At 39.2% G+C, this 15,854-nt stretch overlaps 1 protein-coding gene across 2 annotated transcripts in view; it reads left to right on the top strand.

Annotated features, from left to right (window-relative positions):
* The window catches only part of FRZB (frizzled related protein), a 32,853-nt gene that overhangs the window by 2,076 nt on the left and 14,923 nt on the right, over positions 1-15,854 (top strand). The window contains exon 2 of one of the 2 annotated variants that reach the window (XM_034428939.3): positions 11,927-11,974. The exons of the other annotated variant lie outside the window; for it this stretch is intronic. Within the exon in view, the coding sequence (XP_034284830.2) occupies positions 11,927-11,974 (48 nt within the window). The remainder of the gene's footprint in view (positions 1-11,926; positions 11,975-15,854) is intronic. 2 annotated transcript variants of the gene reach the window in all.

Raw genomic sequence — 15,854 nt, 5'->3', positions numbered from 1 at the left:
GTAAACCTTTCCACTAGTTTCGTATTTCCAGGTCTTATTTTCTATATTTGCCTACAACTTAAGCAGCAGTACCTTGCTATGGCAATCCCTTGAGTTCCCAATCTTGCCTATCAAACTCTTTGATCTGTGTAAAAGTAAGCCAATTCCTTTCTAGTCATTTATAATCATCTAACTATCCTTGTACCTTTGTGTAGCCACAACGATGCTGATTTCTTTTATAAATCTCTAGTTTGGAAAATGAACTTAATCATAAAAACTATGAAATGATTAATCTACTTTTCAAATCCTTATCGATCATGTCTGATACATCTCAACAGAAATGAGGAACCTGTGGTCCCCAGATGTTACTGCCTGAGGCTAATGAGGGTTGGCCTCCACCAGCAATTAAAGCAATTAAGTGCCTTTAATTTTCTTGTTCTAAGCATATGGGTGTATCTCCATTTCCAGTGTGTAACCATGATAATTTGCTTTACCTGATGTTGGTAAACCACAATTCCAGCAAACCAGGTCTTCTGAACTGACTCCCTTATTGCCTTTCCATTCCATAATCATAGCTTCTTCAGCCCCAGCCCCTTAAAAAACCTGCAACCTCCTTTAATGTCTCAAATTCTGTTCTCCATCTGAGTTATTGTAAAACTTGCATAGCAAAAAAAAAAAAAAAAAAAAGCAATTTTGCAAGAAAAATCTTAGTCTTTGGACAATACTTTCTTTGTGATCAACTAAAAATGCTTGTTAGCTTTTTCTTGGCTCATTCAAAATGTTAAAACTGTATTTAAGTCTGCAAGGGAAGTGAAGAGGCGATAGTACCAGCTTTAGTAGAGTTGTCTTCTCTAAGCCCCCTGGAAGATAAAGAAATCTAGGACACTTGACAGTTTGTTCACAATTGTAGACATTGTTGCTTGCCCATGCTTGCAGGTTTCTTTTCTGTTGGATGAACTAAGATAATTGGTTTTATGTATAATCTGAACATTTGCTTAGTATTGAAGCCAATTGAAGTCTTCTATGAAAAGAAATCTGTAAATCGGCACCTGATTACCAACTGTGACTCTCACTAAGGATCCTAGTTTTCCTTTGCTGTTTGGCTATCACTACAATGGTAAAATCAGTTTCCCCAAAGTTAATTCTTTGCAAAAGTTTTGCAACTTTCTAATTTATTATTAGGATCTTGTATCTTTTCTTTTGAATTTATTTTGGCAGTGGTTCTGAAAAATGCTAGAGCTGAAGATGCTAGAAAAATGAAACGGCTAGATTCTGTCTTAAGAACCTCCATCCTTCTGCTGCTTCCCTTGCTACTCACACTTCTTGATCTGAAGAAGTTCCATAGATGGAATGGGTTCTTGTTTTCCCTTGGATTCTAGTTAAAGCCAGGGAGACTGCATACCTATGAAGAGGTGGCTGCACAGTGGAATTAGAATAATGGCACAAATACCTCTTGGCCACTTTGTAAATCAGGTGGCTGCACAATACTTCTCAGCTACACATGGCATTTCACAGATATTGTCTTGTTTTGTTTTTAAAAATGTTCCATTAAAATAGGGTTTCCCAACCTTGGCAATTTTAAGATGCATGGACTCCTGGGAGTTAAAGTCCATGTGTTTTAAAGTTGCCAGGGTTGGGAAATCCTGCATTAGGATGCAGTTCTAGTCCCATCTTGGTCATGAAGCCAGCTGGGTAATCTTGGGCCAGTCACTGTCTCTTAGCCCTAAAAAGAAGGCAAGGGCAAACCACTTCTGAAAATCTTGCCATGAAAAGTACAGGGATTAGCCTTGGCAGTTGCTGGCAGTCAGTGGTGACTCAAAGGCATATACACACAAAAAACATTGTTACTATTGATTGTATTTTAAATTGTATGAAAAATATGTTAACACATCCTGCCTGGAATTACAGAGCAATGTAGAGGAAATATGAGCATTTTAAATAAAGATTAATAGATAATTGTTCAAAGGGTATAAAATAGAATATTGTACATAAGTGCATTCATTAAAAAGGAAATAAAACTTCCTTTACATGGTAGAGTTAAATGAACAGGTTTTAAAGGTTTCCACTACACAAATTTGTGGGTTACTTAATTCTTTAATGAGAGAATGTTTATGCATATAATTGTTTGCAGCCTTATCTAATGGAAGTGTCTCAGATTTGTGTGCCAATCCCCATAAATAATCTCCATCTTGTCCATTTCCATGTCAACATAGTATTATTCTCAGTCCCTTTGGAAATTGAATAGAAATTAGGAAACAGTTGGTGATTTGTGCTCAGAGGCTATGAGAGTGTTTGAGACTCCAAGAGAAATGTGTATTGGAATCCAAAGGTAGCTTTTTGTGACCAGTTATTAATTTACCATATAGACATAGTAAGAAAACCAGGAGGGGTACTTTACCTGTGTCTGCTATAGGTAGAGCCTACCACAATTAAATGAGAGATGTGAGGAATTTCATTTGGCAAATCTTGATCAGTGATGATTAAGTAACCTCTTTAGGTTTGGCTACTCATTGGTGTAACTGTTCCCCTTGCATTTCTCCAGTATGTTTAAATTTTTATGATGCAAGATTATAAAAAGCAGGCACGAAATCCAGAATACAGAACATCCCGGAAGAAAAAAAATTCTTTTTGGTGAGATCTTTCTTATGCTGATAGTCTCCTGGCTGTGGAGCTCACCAGGTGATAGTATTGGCAGATGACCCTTAAAATTCTTTTACGTCTTGGAGCAATGAAATTAAATGGAAGCCTTCAACTGCAAAGTATACTCAAAACCAAGATTGTTTGTATTAGCTGGCACTGTAGTTTGTTTGCTTTGCTTAAGGCTTCTGGGATGCAGTTTCTGGTGTATCCTGCCATTTCCCAAAAGTTCCAATGAGAGGGAAACCCTTTCCATACTGAAAAGGTGGAAAAATCCATAATCTCTCATATACAGGTAGTCCTCAATTGACGACCACAATTGAGCCCAAAATTTATGTTACTAGGCGAGACATTTGTTAAGTGAGTTTTGCCTCAGTTTACGACCTTTCTTGACACAGTAAATCATTGCAGTTGTTAAATTAATCGCACACTTGTTAAGTGAATCTGGTTTACCCATTGACTTTGCTTGTTCAGGAAGTCTCAAAAGGTGACCACATGATCCCGGGACCCTGCAATTATCATTAAATGTGAGCCAGTTGCCCACTGTCTGAATTTTGATCACCTGTCTATGCAGATGCTGCAAGGGATATAAGTGTGAAAAATTGGTCACAAATCACTTTTTCACTGATGTTGTAACTTTGAACAGTCACTAAATGAACGAGGACTGCCAGTATTACTGAATTACAAGCTCTCATCTTGAAAGGCAATGGAAGTTGTTGTTCAACAACATCTGGGGCTCTATAGGATCTACATTCTTAACCTGATAAGGAATTGCTTGAAAGCCACATGAGTTGACAGAGACTCTGGCAAAAGAATGCATGCCTTTCAAATAAGACAGCTGAGCATAAAGATATATCTATAAGCACAGCAAGAGGCAGCTTGGTCTAGTGGTTAAGATGCTGGATGAAGAGTGAGGAAGTTCTAATCCTGTCTTAGACATTAGACGTTAATTGGTAAAACATGGGCCAGTCATTCTTTCTCATCCCAAGAAAGAAAGCAATGGCAAACTTTTTTTTGAAAATGTTGCCAAGAAAACTGCAGGGACTTATCCATTTAATTTGCCAGGGATACTTAGCTCTAGAGCAGGATCAAGCAATCCTGGGCATTTCAAATATGGCTCTATACCATTTTTGTGGAACCTAAAAATTATATTTTAATTATTATTTTTTTTTTTAAAAAAAAGGATTTTCTAATTCAGGAATGGAGGAAAATTGCTGAATTTGAAAAGTCACAAGTATTTCCAGGTTCATACCATACTCTTGTAAGGCTAGAGCGCTCTGAATTAAGATGGAAAAACTGCAGAATGCACAGAATAAATGCCCAAAAAGTGTTCTATTGACCATTTTACAGGGACTAAGGAAGTTGTATGTTTTGGCTTGACATTTGGCTTGCTAAGTACTTGCCATATTTCAGGCTTGGTTGTCTATGTCCTCAGTTTCACTATTTGATTGACTTCATGGTTATGTGCAGACTGCAGAGGTTTGCTTTTCCATTAAACCAGGTTTTGGAATGGTTGGGAACTATTTTGGACATCGTCTGGGAACCAGAAAGTTGAGAATTCATTTGAAAATCTACACCAGCTTATGAATTGAAACAGTAGAGCTAGAAGAGTCTTTATAAGAAAGGAAGGTATATATCTCAAGATAGGTTTGCTCTCTCTTGTGCCTTTCTAAAAGTACGCCATGCAATCCGATCAGTGTGTTCCTAACTGTACCTTTTTAGTTCCACCTCACAGCTGAATTTGCACCTTCTGTCTCAGCTGAGACAATTGGGGCAGCCCGTCTCCCTCCTCAGGCTCATCCCACTCCCCTTTTTTCATTCGCCTCGTATTTTGACAACTGGTCTTCAAGCTTCAGCCATTCTAAACCTCACTCCCCAGATCCATCTACAGACAGAGTGTTGACTGTTGTTTCAGCTGCCTTGGGTTTGATACCTGCTGGGAAGCTCTGCGGGCAAGTGGTTTCGAATGGCAGAGTGGGGGCGGGGAGGGTGAATGTCTCACATTGAAGCCTCGCTAAGCATGGAGGTGCTTCCCAAAGTGCCTTCAGAACAGATCAGCACTGAAATCCAGCTTGGCAAAACTCACAGCCATTAAGAAACCGTCATATTCAGAGCCATGGAGAAGTGGTTTTCTGTCAGATTGCTCCGAAGTTACCTATTACGGAGGACCAGAAAGAGCACAATAGTTTCATTGAATAAAGCCAGTGTGGAATCCATGAACGCTTTCTTTCACTGACGGGGGAACATGATGACATTCTTGGTGCTGAGATGTTTTTTAAACTAAACAAACATGCTGGCCACTAGGCTGAAGCCACCTCTCTTCCCACTCCTCTCCCCCGCCTCACTCCTTCCAGGAATACAAATTCCTCATCTTCTAAAAGTAGACTAAACAGTGACTTAAAACTTTGGGAAATGGAGATTCAAACTCAAATTGGGGTGGGGGTGGGTGGGAGACTGAGACATTTTTAGGAGGGGTTCCAGGACCCTGGGCTGCTTAAGCACAAGACTTGGGTCCATGCAAACTGGTGTAACTTGTGGCTCAATTACACCTGTTTGCATGGACCCAAGGTTTGTGCTTAAACACTCCAGGGCCCTGGGACCTCCCCAGCAAACCCCTCAGTCTCTTCCACAACTTCAGTTTGCATCTCCATGTGGATCATATGCTGTAGGCAAGGGTGGGTTCTACTTACCTTTACTACCGGTTCGCAATGGGGCCGCGCGCCATTCTAAACGTCCGACTGACTGAGTGACCAACCATTAATAATAAGACTCTACTTACGAAGGAAAATGGGGGGGGAGGTTGCAAGGACCCAAGACAGTTGAAGAAGAGAAAAAGGCTTTGGAAGAATATCCGAAGGACAGTGAAGAAGATGCACTGAAGCTACAGTAGTATGCCAGGAAGGTTTATGAGTACTGGAGAGACCAAACTAGCCTACAAGAAAAACCAAATAAAGAACCAAAAAGAGACACGGGAAGACAAAATATTACATGGCTAGTACATTTTTAAAAAAACCCAGCAGGCAAAGCAGATAATAACAAGACCTGGCAATGGCTAAGAGCAGTAAAATTGAAGAAAGAGACAAAGGGGCTAATTCTGGCTGCATAAGACCAAGCCTTTAGAACAAATGCATACAAAGCCAGAATTCAGAAGACAGCAACAGATAGCAAGTGCCACCTATGCAAAGAAGCTAAAGAAAAGTGGACTACCTGGTTAGCTGCAGCAAGAAGATCACACAGACTGATTACAAACAATGGCGTGACAAAGTAGCAACAAATGGTGCATTGGAAAATCAGCAAGAAATACCACTTGCCTGCAAGCAAGAACTGATGGGACCACAACATAGACGAAGTAATACAAAATGAAGCTAAAATGCTCTGAGACTTTAGAATTCAAACAGGCAAGCGCCAGGCACACAACATCCCAGATTTAACAATTGTCAATAATAAAGACCCCCCCCCCCAAAAAATCTAGGAAGCCAGGTTTTATTTTGGCAGCGTTTTGCTGAGAAAATCATAATGGCGTGCTAAAAAGCCACATCATGGCCTTAGAGCTGAATGCATTCTACATAAGGACAGATGAAGGGCAAATGAAGACCTGTGTCCAGCATTACACAGTAGCCAGTCAGATGCATTCTAGGTAGATTATGTGGTATTTCAGAGAAGGTGGGTCTTCCTAATACTGTACAAGTAGTCCTTGACTTACACCATTTGTTTAGCCACCACTTGAAGTTATAACAGCCCTACAATGGTTGCTTGGCAACCAGCATGTATTTACAATGGTTGCAGCATTCCAAGGGCATTTGATTGCCATTTGCAACCTTCCTTGCCAACTTCCAACAAGCAAAGTCAATGGGGGAACTTGGATTAACCACCACATGATGCGTTTAACAATGATATAATTCACTTTAACAACTATGGCAAAAAATCATAACTTTGTTAACTCACTTAACAACCACTTTTTTGGTCCTAACTGTGGTTGTGTAAGAGCCGTGGTGGCACGGTGGTTAGAATGCAGTATTGAAGGCTAAACTCTGCCGACAGCCTGGAATTCTATTCTCGCCAGCTCAAGGTTGACTCAGCCTTCCATCCTTCCGAGGTCAGTAAAATGAGGACCCAGATTGTTGAGGGCAATATGCTAACTCTGTAAACCACTTAGAGAGGGCCGTAAAGCACTGTGAAGCAGTATATATAGTAAGTCTAAGTACTATTGCTATTGTAAGTCAAGGACTGTATATTTATACTCACAAGAGGTAGAAAAGGATATCTGAGGAAGACTCCCAGTGTATTGGGGATGACTCCAACTATTGTCCCTCTGCCAATAGAAGGCTTCTGTAAGTGAATCATGGAAGCAGGGAATTTTCAGCAACAATCTTCTCCATATAGCTCAGGATGTTATCTCTCTTGGAGAGTTATGATTCTTTCTGGAGAAAGGAGGATATGGAAGATAAAGGGCTTTGTGGGAGACTGATTGAGTATACTCTTGTATACTTTTAATGGCAGGAGTCTTGCGTCAACAGAAAAACCAGGCAGAGGGTGTCACGTTCTTGCTATCTGCAGTCTACTTTTGGCAAAAGTCAAAGCAAAACATATAATGTGTTTTGTGGTTTCTATTTCTTTTATCTCTTAGTGGGAGTTAGGGAGTCATGCTACAATTTTAGCCGTGCTTGTACTTTAGCAAGTACAAGCAATATTGTCCAATACAGATAATCCTGTCTTAGCACCATCCAACAAAAGCAATTTAATAATGTGGAAAATCACCAAATCGTAAAGCTCACAGATGTTGAGACGCCCATGATCTTAAACAACAGACAAATAATTGGAGCGGATGACCTGAACATAACAGAAATAAAGGAAGAAAACAAAGTCTTCCACATTTAAGAATAAATTGTGTGCAGTGTTCTGAGAAGAGATATATACTTTGGCCCAGCCTTCTCAACTTGGCCCCTTTTAGCTGCACTGGGACAGGGATAGAGGGCTGTGCTAAGGCTCAAACTTTTATTCTCTCCTCCATCTCCTGAAAAAAATAAAAAGAAATACAGTAAGGTAAGGATGATATATGGTTCTACCTCCTGATTTTATTGGGTTCTTATATTAGGAAGTGGTCTGTAATTGCAGTTTAAAGATTATGACTAGAATCTAGAGATAAGAGATTAATTCCCACTGAAGTTCTGCTTGTTTTGTCTGAAGCCATTTCCCTTTTTGAAAAGACACCCTGGCCTGTTCTTTTGGCAGAGGGAATCTGATTCTACAACAGATTGATTTTCAAGCTGCAGGCAGTTACATCTTCCATACTGATGGCAGAGTCTTTAGATGCCAGAGTCTTGCAAGTCAGGTGCCATATAGATTTGATCAATAAATAAAATAAAATCCCAAGCATGAATACGTAGCATCACTATTGCCTTCTTGATATTTGTTCAGTGAATAGCAATAGTTATTAGCATTTAGGACCTGGCTTAGGACCTGGTTATTTACGGGACCGCCTACTACCACAAATAGCCTCCCACCGGCCGGTACGCTCTCATAGAGAGTGGCTCCTCCGGGTGCCGTCAGCCAAGCAGTGTCGACTGGCGGCCCCCAGGGGGAGGGCCTTCTCTGTGGGGGCATCCACTATCTGGAACGAGCTCCCCCCGGAGATACGGACGATCCCGGATCTGCGCACCTTCCACCGTGCTCTTAAGACCCTCTTATTCCAGCAAGCCGGCCTGGCCTAATTTTTCTCCCCTTTTAAATTTTAAATTGAAATTTTAATTTGTTTTAAATTTATTGGGATTTTAATTGTCGTGGGCCAAATCATTTAATTTGGTTTTAAATTGTTTTTAACTTTTGTATTTCTGTATTTTATCCTGTGCCTGTTCACCGCTCTGAGTCCTTCGGGAGTAGGGCGGTATACAAATTTAATAAAATCTAAACCTAAAACCTAAAACTTAGACTTATATACCATTTCACAATGCTTTACAGCCCTCTCTAAGCTGTTTACAGAGTCAGCATCTTGCTCCCAACAATCTGGGCCCCCATTTTACCGACCTCAGAAGTATGGAAGGCTGAGTCAATCTTGAGCTGGTGAGATTCGAACTGCTGGCAGCTGGCAGCCAACAGAAGTAGCCTGCAGTACTGCATTCTAATCACTGAACCACCACGGCTCTTATTCTTTAACGGTGTTAATCTGCCCTATTGTTTTAATACTGCTTTCATTTATCTGAAGGTGTCCAGATATATGTATTACAGCTCCCATATTATCAAGCATGGTATTTGGGTGTGATGGGAGTTTAGCCCAAAACATATTGAATGAATTTGTCCAGGCAAGGTGGAGAAAGAACATTGAAATACCATGAATTAGCAGTTTGCAAGAGAATACCATTGCAATTATGGAGACTACATTTCTAATGAATTAATAGTCACCCTAATTAATAGCCGCCCAGCACGAACCATTGATCCTATTGGCTGAGGATTCAGGGATAAACTATAAGCTTTACACATCTGGAGAACTGCAGGCTGAAGGCCATAAACAATGTTTCTTTTATAAATAGGCAATGCATTACGTTAACAGGCACATTTCCACGGCAGGATACATCCAAAAAGACTTCTGGAAGAAATTGGAAATTTCCATTTTCTCTTCTATCCTTTCATAGCATCCTGCCTTATGAAAGATTTACAATATTTATTTAATATGTTGATACAGCCACAAGACTTAATGATAATTTAATTAAGCTTTTCTTGATCAGTTTGGCCAGTTTTAATGATGCAGGCATTGTTGAACTAATAGACCAGTGAGTTAAGAACATTTTGCATATTTTTTTCATGTTTGTTTGTTTGTTGTTTTTTTGCTCCTGGCCCTAGTTAACAAGAATAGCTCTAGTCACTGTTTTATGAATTGCTATTAAAGTTGGAGCTGAGGTATGCAAATTCAGTGCCCAAAGATTGTAGATGGGGCTCCAGGCTCATTCTTAAAATAGATATTTAAAGAGCATGTATCTTGCACTACTATTAATCATCTCATCGTTCCTATCACCCATCTCCTTCCACTAATGACTGACTGAAACTTTTTTGCTTGTATCCTTACAATTTATATTGACTGTTTCCTAATATCATTTGATTGCTTATTTGTACCCTATGACTATCATTAAGTGTTGTACCTTATGATTCTTGACGAATGTATCTTTTCTTTTATGTACACTGAGAGCGTATGCACCAAGACAAATTCCTTGTGTGTCCAATCACACTTGGCCAATAAAATTCTATTCTATTCTATTCTATTCTATTCTATTCTATTCTATTCTATTCTATTCTATTCTATTCTATTCTATTCTATTCTATTCTATTCTATTCTATTCTATTCTTTGTTCTTGGTCTTTCAGTGTATGAAAAAAGCATTTTCTAAAGCATTTTTAGGGATGATCCTTAAAGATGAGGATATTGTACGTTGAATAGCAGTAGTAACAATAAATTTAGAATAATGTCTTTATTTTAACATTGTGGGCAGTTCTTGTGTTCTCTAGTCCAGCTTTTCACTATCACATATGTCATGGCAGTCATAAAATACAGGTAATCCTCGACTTACGACCACAATTAAGCCCAATATTTCTGTTGTTAAGTGAGACATTTGTTCAGTGAGTCTTGACCCATTTTACGACCTTTCTTGCTACAGTTGTTAAATGAATCACTGCAGTTGATAAGTTAGCAACTTGGTTGTTAAGTGGATCTGGCTTCCCCCTTGACTTTGCTTGTCAGAAGGTCGCAAAAGGGAATCATATGACCCCGGGACATAAGCGGTTTTAACAGTTTTAAATTTTAAATTGGATTTTAATGGGATGTTTTTAATTGTGGGCCAAAGTATTTAATCTGGTTTTAAATTGTTTTTAACTTTTATATTTATGTATTTGATCTTGGCTGTTCACCGCCTTGAGTCCTTCGAGAGAAGGGCGGTATATAAATATAATATAATATAATATAATATAATATAATATAATATAATATAATATAATATAATATAATATAATATAATATAATATAATATAATATAATATAATATAATATAATATAATATAATATAATATAATATAATATAATAAAATATAAGCAAGCAAGCAAGCAAGCAATGGTCATAAATATGAAGCATCTACCAAACATCTGAACTTTGATCACATGATCATGGGGATGCTGCAAAGATTGTAACTGTGAAAAACGGTCATGCCACATTTTTCAGTGCTGTTGTATCTTTGAACAGTCACTAAACGAACTGTCATAAGTGGAGGACTATCTGTATTATGATGTTTTACGACCATTAAGTGAATGCCGCACTCATTAAATTAAACGTGGACACAGTTTTGCCAAAACCAGAAGTAAGTGTCAGTTTTGGCAAAAGTGTTGTAAACGTGATTACGTGATTTCAGGATGTTGCAAACGGCTATAAATGCAGGACCGCCAAAGGAGGGTGACTTTTGGAACATTGGATCCAGGTCGTATGTCCCCTTTTTTGGCTTGGTTGTGACTCTAAACAGCTGCTAAACAACTGTTCATAAATTGAGGACTTGTCTGTATGGCAAATTCTTTTTATCATAGGACAGTGATGGCTAACCTTTTTGCCGTCGCATGCCAAAAGTGGGGGGAGAGCGGGGGGATCGTGCGCGTGTGTGCCCACACCCATAATTCAATGCCCTGCCCTCCCGCGCATGTGTGCATGCTCCCCCTGGGCTCCTCCCGCTTTTGGCACACGATGGCACAGTGGGCCCATTTTTCACTCTCCCCAGGCTCCAGAGGCTTTCTAGGAGCCTGGGGAGGGCAAAAATGGCCTTCTTCAACACCCCCCCGGAGGCCCTCCGGAGGCCGGAAACAGCCCATTTCCCAAATTCTGGTGGGCCCGGAAGGCCCGAAAATCAGCTGGCCAGTGAGCACATATGTGCTGGAGCTGAGCTAGGGCAACGCTCGTGTGCCCTCAGATATGGCTCCGCGTGCCACCTGTGGCACCCGTGCCATAGGTTCGCCATCACGGTCATAGGAAATTAGACTCTTATACTTGGCTCCTGAGAGAAAGCTCCCCATCCTGTCTGATTTTTTTAAAAAGGCAAATGTAATCTTAGTTCCACTTACTAACGATACAGTCTTCCTCATTCCATGATTTTAAGTCCTAGAATTTACAGTACTTGTATTATATTGGGGATTCTGAGAGTTTCAGGCCAACTCTTCTAAAGATACCAAATTGGGGAAGTCTTTTTTAATGGATGAAAAATTAAGCATTTTGTTGTGGCTGTGTTGAATAATCCAGTATTAAAAAATACTAACACTTGTTTGCATATTTAACAATTCATGCCAGATTTCCCTATGGATTCTAATAATGGGAACTGTAGAGGCACCAATGCCGGTGAGTACATTTTTATCTAATACCTTGTTTTTGCTTTTTACTCTTTTTGTTTAGTTGACCTCAGGCCTCAACAGAATAGAAGCAACTTAATAGTGTCAGGATGTTTTGTATGGTACAAAAATTATTTGCTTGTAGTTACAAGTTCCTTCTCACTTACCTATTACTCCCGGTTCTGTAGCATGGAGGAAAGTGATAAATTGGATAAAACAATGGCAGAGTAGAAACATATATTTAGATAAGATTCTGTTCTGTGGTAATTGTTCAACTGGTATTGTATCCAAGAAGACTGTTAATTTTGCAAATACTGCTTTTCCTTTGACATTCTTTTTTATAATGCTTTTTCATATGCTTTATGTCTTGAATCCATATGTGTGTGTGTGTGTGTGTATGTGTATATATATGTATATATATATATATACATACATACATACATACATATATATGTACACACATGCATATATATACACATACATACATACATACATATATATATATATATATATATGTACACACATGCATATATATACACATACATACATACATATCAGTAGTGGGTTTCAAATCCTGGTGCTACCAGTTCAATATCGGTAGTGTGAGCGCATGACGCTTCTGTGCATGGGCAGAGCGTTTTCGATGACATCTGGGCGGGTGGGCAGAACCTCCTGCCGCTACCACTACCGGTTCGCCCCGGTTCAAACCGGGGTTGCAACCCACCACACACACACACACACACACACACACACACACACACGGCTTGGTCGGTCCATCATTTTACAAAAGAAAGAAGTGAAATGAATTAAAGAAGCTTTTAAAGTTTCATAGAGAATAAATGATTTTCTGTTTGTTTTAAGAAATTCAAATCTTTAGAATAAGACTTTCCTGGATTTTCGATCACTGAATCCAGTCAGTAAATCTGTTATATACATAAAGGACATAATTTTTTAGCTCCCAGGAGTGTTCACCAGAGTAGAAACGGGTAATAGAAATTAAATGTATACCTACAAACATGATTTATATTCATGCAGTAATTCCTTAAAGCTAATCCTTGCTTTTCCCCATAATACACATATGAATGTGTCTTGTTCTCCAATTATTACTCCCAATCATCATCTGACCTTCTTAACCTTCCTGTAATTTATTTTCCAAGTTCCATGGTTCCCTGTTAATGGGAAGTGCCCAAGGCAGGTTCTGTAGCACAGAAGTGTGAAGGATTGTAACCAAAGACCATGCTTGTTGGAATTCTGGGAGTTATAATCCCAACCCATTGGGAAGGAGCCAGGTTGTATCAGGCTATTGTAAAAATTACACCAGGAACTGGATCCCATGTGAAGCACTTCACATTCCCTAAAATAACATGGAAGTTTTCAGCACTATCATTTTTTATGTATCTTCAATACCCTGTTACAAGGGGCACTGTGGATGTTGTTCAAAGAAAAGTCTTGGATCTGAACTATTCTAACAAACATTGCAAATGCTCCATAGTGTATTTTTTGCTGGTGAATAATATCTTTAGGCAATATCTAATAAAGTAATCCCTGACAAAGACAATTGGCAAGTTTTTTTGTATAAATAATTACCCGTTCTTTCTGGAATGGAAATAACATTTTTGTCCTTTTCACAAAACGTGTGTTTGTGTTTCAAGAAATTTAAAAAGTTTCTCCCAACCTTTTTTATGTTAAAAATATAATGCTTTTGCTGTAGTTTGTAGGTTAAAAGGTAAAGGTTCCTCGCACATATGTGCTAGATGTTCCTGACTCTAGGGGGTGATGCTCATCTCTGTTTCAAAGCTGAAGAGCCAGCGCTGTCCGAAGATGTTTCCAGGGTTATGTGGCCGGCATTACTAAATGCCAAAGGCGCACGGAACGCTGTTACCTTCCCACCAAAGGTGGTCCCTATTTTTCTACTTGCATTTTTTATGTGCTTTTGAACTGCTAGGTTGGCAGAAGCTGGGACAAGTAACAGGAGCTCACCCCGTTACGTGGCACTAGGGATTCAAACTGCTGAACTGCTGACCTTTCAATCGATAAGCTCAGCATTTTAGCCACTGAGCCACCACATCCCTTTGTAGGTTTGTAGGTTATTGCATTCTAAAAGAAATAAACTATGCCGATAAAAAATCATATTCTTAAAAGTTGCATTTGCAATGTCCATTGTTTCTCTAGCTCTAGTGCCTTAAGTCTTAAATAGTGCAATTAGTTTTCCCTTACTCTTCCTTATGCCTGGACATCTCCCTCTCACTTGTCAATCCCTAGGATGTTTAGAACTCGTCTTTGACATCAAAGCTATAGACAACTTCATTTTGGGAGATTTAAACATGAAACTTTAAAAAAAAAACCACTTTTGGTGAGATATCACATCCAATTTGGAAGAATTCCTATACACTTATAGCGGATCCTTTTTTACACATTACTCTAATTCTTTGGCCCATAGCCATTCATTTTTACTTGCTTTTCACATCCTTTATAATACTTTTTGGTCAGATTGTTCTCCCAGCAGGCTTCAAATTGTCAAATGCCAACTTTATTTTTTTTTTTCTACTAACGGCCAAGAAGGGGGGGAAGTGCCAAGGATATTGCTGGAGATGGCATGCTACACAGGATTACCACTATCTTGTGGTCCACCTCCTTCCGCCACCCCTATTTCATGGGGGTGGGGGTGGGGGAGGACCCAGAATAGCTTTTCTAGATGACATACCAGGATTTGGCTCCTAGAAAACCCAGCACCGTATTGTATCAGATCAGGCATTTTCAAAACCAGCATTTTGAATTGGACTGGGAAGTCTAGGGGAAACTAGTGCAGTGACTGAAGAATGGGGGTTCTCCTGCAGTGGCAGCTTAAGAAAATTTAGCTAATTTAAGGTAGAATTCCACTGGAGGTGCAAAATGTTCTGAATTTAAAATGCTTCTGAGCTCAAAGCAGTTTATTTCAATCTTATTGAAAGCATCTGTTGATATTCTGATTATCCTGTAAATCTTTTGAGCTTGGAATACTTCAAGAAATGTTGCTTTCAATTTGAAACAGGGTATTTTTGAGCTTAAAACATTTTGCACATTTCTCAGCTTTGAATCACGCAAATAAATGTGAAAATCTGTAGCACTCAAATACTTATGTTTTCTGGGTTGAAGACACAAACAGCCCTGTTGTGATTTTTATTTTTGTTATTACTAAGAAGGCAAGTAAGCTTTCTTCCAGGTGAAAGCTAAATTAAATGTTCTTACATATCTCTATTGATATATTTCTTATCTTGACTGGCAAAATCGCGAGCAAAAAGACATGTAAAAACATATAACATTGTCTTGGAAGTATGCATGTATGTTTATTGCAGTGTTTTCTTTATTTTATATTTAGTGATATACAAATTATCAGGCAGCAAACTAACAATTTAACTAAGCAAGTTGACAGAGTGCATAAGCTTGCAATGTAATATCTTGCCTTATCAGAACAGAAGAAGTCATTGTTGAAAAAATGCATTTTTTGAGGGAAAAAAAAAACACTAATGCAGATCATACTGAGAAGATGGCTGGGACTGATAGGAAAGTTTGGTTCTAAAGATCAGCTGTAGCTGACTATGTGGGTGAGGATCTGTCCTGAATTTACAGGCAGCCCTTGAGTTACAACAGTAATTGGGACCAGAATATACATCACTAAGTAGATGCAGTTGTGTCACATGGCCGCATTACCTCACAACGGCAGTCCGGGCACTCCTGTTGGCTGTTGTTAACTGAACTCCACCCTGTTGTTAGGCAAGAGCCCACCCAAGCCATTTCCAACTCCTCCAATCTATTGCGAGAAGGCCATGTGCAATTTGGATAAGGGTATGTGTGGCCTCAGGAAGAAGGTTTGGATAAGGGCAGTGGTGGGATTCAGCCAGTTCGCACCA

The sequence above is a fragment of the Pantherophis guttatus genome, chromosome 1 (genome assembly GCF_059756535.1).
Source record: "Pantherophis guttatus breed Tessera chromosome 1, ASM5975653v1, whole genome shotgun sequence".
In the NCBI taxonomy this organism is placed as follows: Eukaryota; Metazoa; Chordata; class Lepidosauria; order Squamata; family Colubridae; genus Pantherophis; species Pantherophis guttatus.
This window is presented reverse-complemented; position numbering and strand designations above follow the sequence as displayed.